This window comes from Sphaeroforma arctica (genome assembly GCF_001186125.1).
Source record: "Sphaeroforma arctica JP610 unplaced genomic scaffold supercont1.75, whole genome shotgun sequence".
In the NCBI taxonomy this organism is placed as follows: domain Eukaryota; class Ichthyosporea; order Ichthyophonida; genus Sphaeroforma; species Sphaeroforma arctica.
In genome coordinates, this window is record NW_014040483.1 from 102870 (window position 1) to 106993 (window position 4124).

General features: G+C 45.1%; 1 protein-coding gene across 1 annotated transcript in view; it reads right to left on the reverse strand.

Annotated features, from left to right (window-relative positions):
• Positions 1 to 356: 356 nt before the first annotated feature.
• Positions 357 to 4124, reverse strand: part of SARC_01797 (hypothetical protein) — an 8908-nt gene continuing 5140 nt past the window's right edge. The window contains exons 6-8 of the mRNA XM_014304465.1: positions 3753 to 3905; positions 2776 to 2868; positions 357 to 2130 (exon numbers count right to left, since the gene is read on the reverse strand). Of these exons, the coding sequence (XP_014159940.1) occupies positions 2041 to 2130; positions 2776 to 2868; positions 3753 to 3905 (336 nt within the window). The 3' untranslated portion in view covers positions 357 to 2040. The remainder of the gene's footprint in view (positions 2131 to 2775; positions 2869 to 3752; positions 3906 to 4124) is intronic.

The window sequence follows — 4124 nt, forward strand, 5'->3', positions numbered from 1 at the left end:
GGCCACTTGCAGGCCCCCGGTCGTGTGCGATGAGAGCTCATGTACATTTCACAACGAGCAGAGTGTTGTCTGCGACGTTCACATGCAAATTCTGATACACGACGGGCGTGACTGTAGTCCGATGAAAGCGACAATGAATTCGGAATGAAACTCCGTCTCAGATACACTTTTAGACCCTGCCATCAGAGCTTATCTAATGTGTACGTCACACCCACCGCCTGACTCTAGCCAGTTAATTGTTCTTGCTGTGATGACGGGACTTGAGTTGAAGAAACTGAAACTGTCGAGTTGTACACTTCGATAGCTACATCCAAGAGACCCAAAGCACATCCAAGAGACCCAAAGCACATCCAATCAACAGGCGCACGGATATTCGGCATGGTATGGCATTCTGTACAGTTCAGTGAACTGTGTAGCCTATAGATGAACTCGGTTGTTTCATTAAGGACTCTGTAATTGTGCTGTGCGTTAACCCGAGGCTTTCACAACTGTCCCGAACTAGACGCGAATTGGTGGTTGACATTACTGCCTGATGCAATGGTTATCATGTACAGGACCATCAATATTTACACTACGAACCAATACCTTGCCAATGCTAATTTGTGTCTCGATCGTACAGTTCGTGGTATAAATTGGTCACGCATTTGGGCGTCAACTGACCCAAATTCAAATATCCAGTTTATGCAGTCTGGGAGACAGTTGTAAACGCTCTCGGATGGCGTTAACCTTTACTTTATTCACGCCCCAAACACTACATTAAACATGCTACCTATTTACCCGACGCCAAGAGTTCCACATGCATCTCCACGTGTTCGTCGCAAACATACGGCTAGTAGTACTGCCTATAGTGGGTTTAAATTGGTCCATAAAGTTGTCATGAGGACGTTCGTGTCCTGTGCCCATGGAGACTGTTGATCTGTCTTGGTATTCTCCCCCCCCCCCCCACGTCCGCATGGGTGTTGTGTAGTCATACCATACGCTACAACACATCCACCGAATTGTGCGGCCAGGGCAGTGGCGGACCTTTTATGAGAATCGGCTATGGTGTACAGTTCAAATAAATGCTTATCTTTGTATCATATGTGGTATACAGGTGTACCTGTAGTACATCACTTCTCTCTGTACCATTCTGTGCCCTATTCATAAAAACGTACACCCCTGGCATGGTAGTATGCACCTGGTGTAGTGTGCATGAGTGGTTCAAATGCATGTCTGCATGATATGCATGTGTGTGTGTGATGGATAGGGTCCCTGTGTCCCTGTGCATCTGGCGTATTGGTGCACGCGCCTGTGTCTGGAGTGCAGTACTTGAGCACGTATATGTACTGCGCAATGCTGCAATACATCCTTTGTCTGGGTAGAAGCCCTCAGTATCGATACGACGGTGATGTGAGCGACTGTGCGGACAAACTGTGATTGGGGGCCTTTGAAGAGCATCTTCACAATGACCGAACAACAGCCAAGTACACACCCTGTACAGCACGTAGGGATTGCTTCTTGTCAAGCGTGCGAGGCCTGGTAGTCTGTATGTCTGGATTAAAAAAGCAGAAGTATCGCGAAATACTTGCCCACACACATACAGCGTTTTCCCGTCTGATAGAGACTCCTACGAGCAGAGGACGTGGCTTGTGCCCGTCTGATCTGCCCATAGCGTAGAGTAGTCTCGTTAGTACCAATGCCACTCGTTTGGTCCACCCCAATTGGCCTCAAATGGCCCCGCTCATTCGGTCAAGGCAATTCTCGTGAGTGATCAAGTGCTTGTCGCATAGCAACGCCTTCCATTCCAACATCTGTATCGGCTCGCACGGGACAAGTGTGGCTGGCTTGTTCTACTACGCAATGCAACAAACGCACTTTGTAGCCCCCAGGGCAGCGTATCTACCTCGCTTCTCACAATATACCACTTCACTACTAATTCTAACCGAACTCTAATATGAGCGACCTCCGGAGCCTGTCCAATTCTCTACTGATTCTGAAAGCACACTTGCATTTGCAAGCTCTGAAGCCATCTGATCTGTAAGCCAGCAGATACAAATACGCTTAATCGTTTCTGAGTCCATTGAACTCCAAGCACTTTGACGGGTCGGCAGGAAACCTCTTCTGTGCATAAGTCATCAGACGTTTCAAGGCCTGTGATGGGGATATAAAGACATACATATCGTTATGTAATGGTCAAGGCTATGATGGGGATATAAAGACATACATATCGTTATGTAATGGTCAAGGCTATCCTCGTGCGTGCTATGCTTATATAAGAGAGTTCCTGAATTAGCATTCGAACTGAAAGCTCTATTAAGAACGTAATTTACAGTAACTATACTCCCCGAAGAAGAATGGCCCATTCAATACATATGCAAATAGTTGAACGTGCAAACACACACCACAAACAATCACCTTTTCGAATAGCTATAATTCCTGATACGGTATAAAACAGCAACCCCCTCATACTTGGAATACACTTCCGTAGCCACACATGCTCCACCAATCATAAACTAGTAACATAAGATCAAAGTGGCCCGTCGTGCATGTCTATACTTTAGTTGCTACACCTACTCGATCAACTATACTTCCTTTGCTCAATTAGTAGACACTGGCACACGCTACAATCAAGTTTTCTCGAGCGTACAAGCATATACACATATGACAGCATCACTCCAATAGTCGTAAACTTAGTCTAGTCATCTTTAAATCAAATACTCGCAACAAACCGGGTTATTTTACCTCTCTGCATCGACTCGACAAGTATACCAAACCCCCTTAAACAATTATTCATACCTGTATATATTTCCGTTGCTCTTCATCGTTCAGCACATGCGCCACGTGTTGACTGAAGATTTTCTCTCGCCCGGTTCGCGAGTGGATACCAACCTAAAAGTATTCAAGAAGACAGAAAAAAAAGTTCGGTTAGAGTTTTGTGCCAATTTATGGGGTAGAGGTACAAATAAGATAAAAACAGTTAGCTTCGCCAATATACTAGGACCAACCTGTACGTCGCTAAGCGTACCACCTATCCAAAAGACAATTACAATCCCGCTGGTAGTGCTTGTGCATGATTTTATAGATGTAAATTTGACACGTGCTGCTCGACAGCCCTAATTAGACATAGCGAATACGGCGAGTCGGGCTTGTACATAAACACACATCCGTAGAACTCCGCATATGTCCGTGTGTGTCTATGACTGCAAGTGAGCGCTAAACAGTGAGGGGGGGGGAATTGACTGCGAACCCCGCCAAAGAAGTACGAAAAGCACCCCAGAGATACTTCCGAGAGGTAGAGACAGTCAGTGAGATGGATCCCCTTTTTCTTTCAAATAATCCTTAAATTTTCTTATTCCAACTAGTTATGTATGTTCTCGATACGATACAGGCTTGGATGAATTGAATAAACAAAGATGCTGTATCAACACAGGAATGGCCTCGAAAGCGGGGCACGGACTTGTTCGCAGACACGCTAAAACTGCACGTGGTGAGATAAGTACATAACAACACAAATATAAATGTGCATTATTCGCCCCCGCAGTCGCGCATTTTACGCCAATGTAAAATATGATTCCACACAACCACTTAATTCCAATCGCACACGCCAATGTAGACCGCAGTATACCAGGCCCTACTTGACATGTACGGCAACGGCTATTTTACTTCCGCACCCGTCTCTAATAGAAATAGAACCAAATATACAGTGGCCGTTTCCGGTGACTTCAAACATTCTTATCTGGATAATCACAGATGTTTGTCGTTATCCAACCCACCTGAGTCACACCGATGGGCCAGGCTGCGTTACCAATGGCTAAACGCAGATACATGTCAGCTGCGTATATGTATTCTCTCTCGTAGATGGATTTGAACACTTCTGTCAGCAACGGCATGATATCCTCACCCAAGGAATTCTTCTTGAGCTGAGCCTGTAGGTACAAGTATAACAATTGATCAGCATCGCAAAAGTGGTGGCAAGGTGTGGAATGATCGAGAAGTGCCAGTCTCCGGTCGTGTTATTGAATGCGGTATAAAAATATATATGTACACACATATATAGCGTGTGCGGCTATGGTAGTAGGAAATATGAGTGCATGAATGCACAAAACACACANACANACACACATTTAANATATATATATATATAA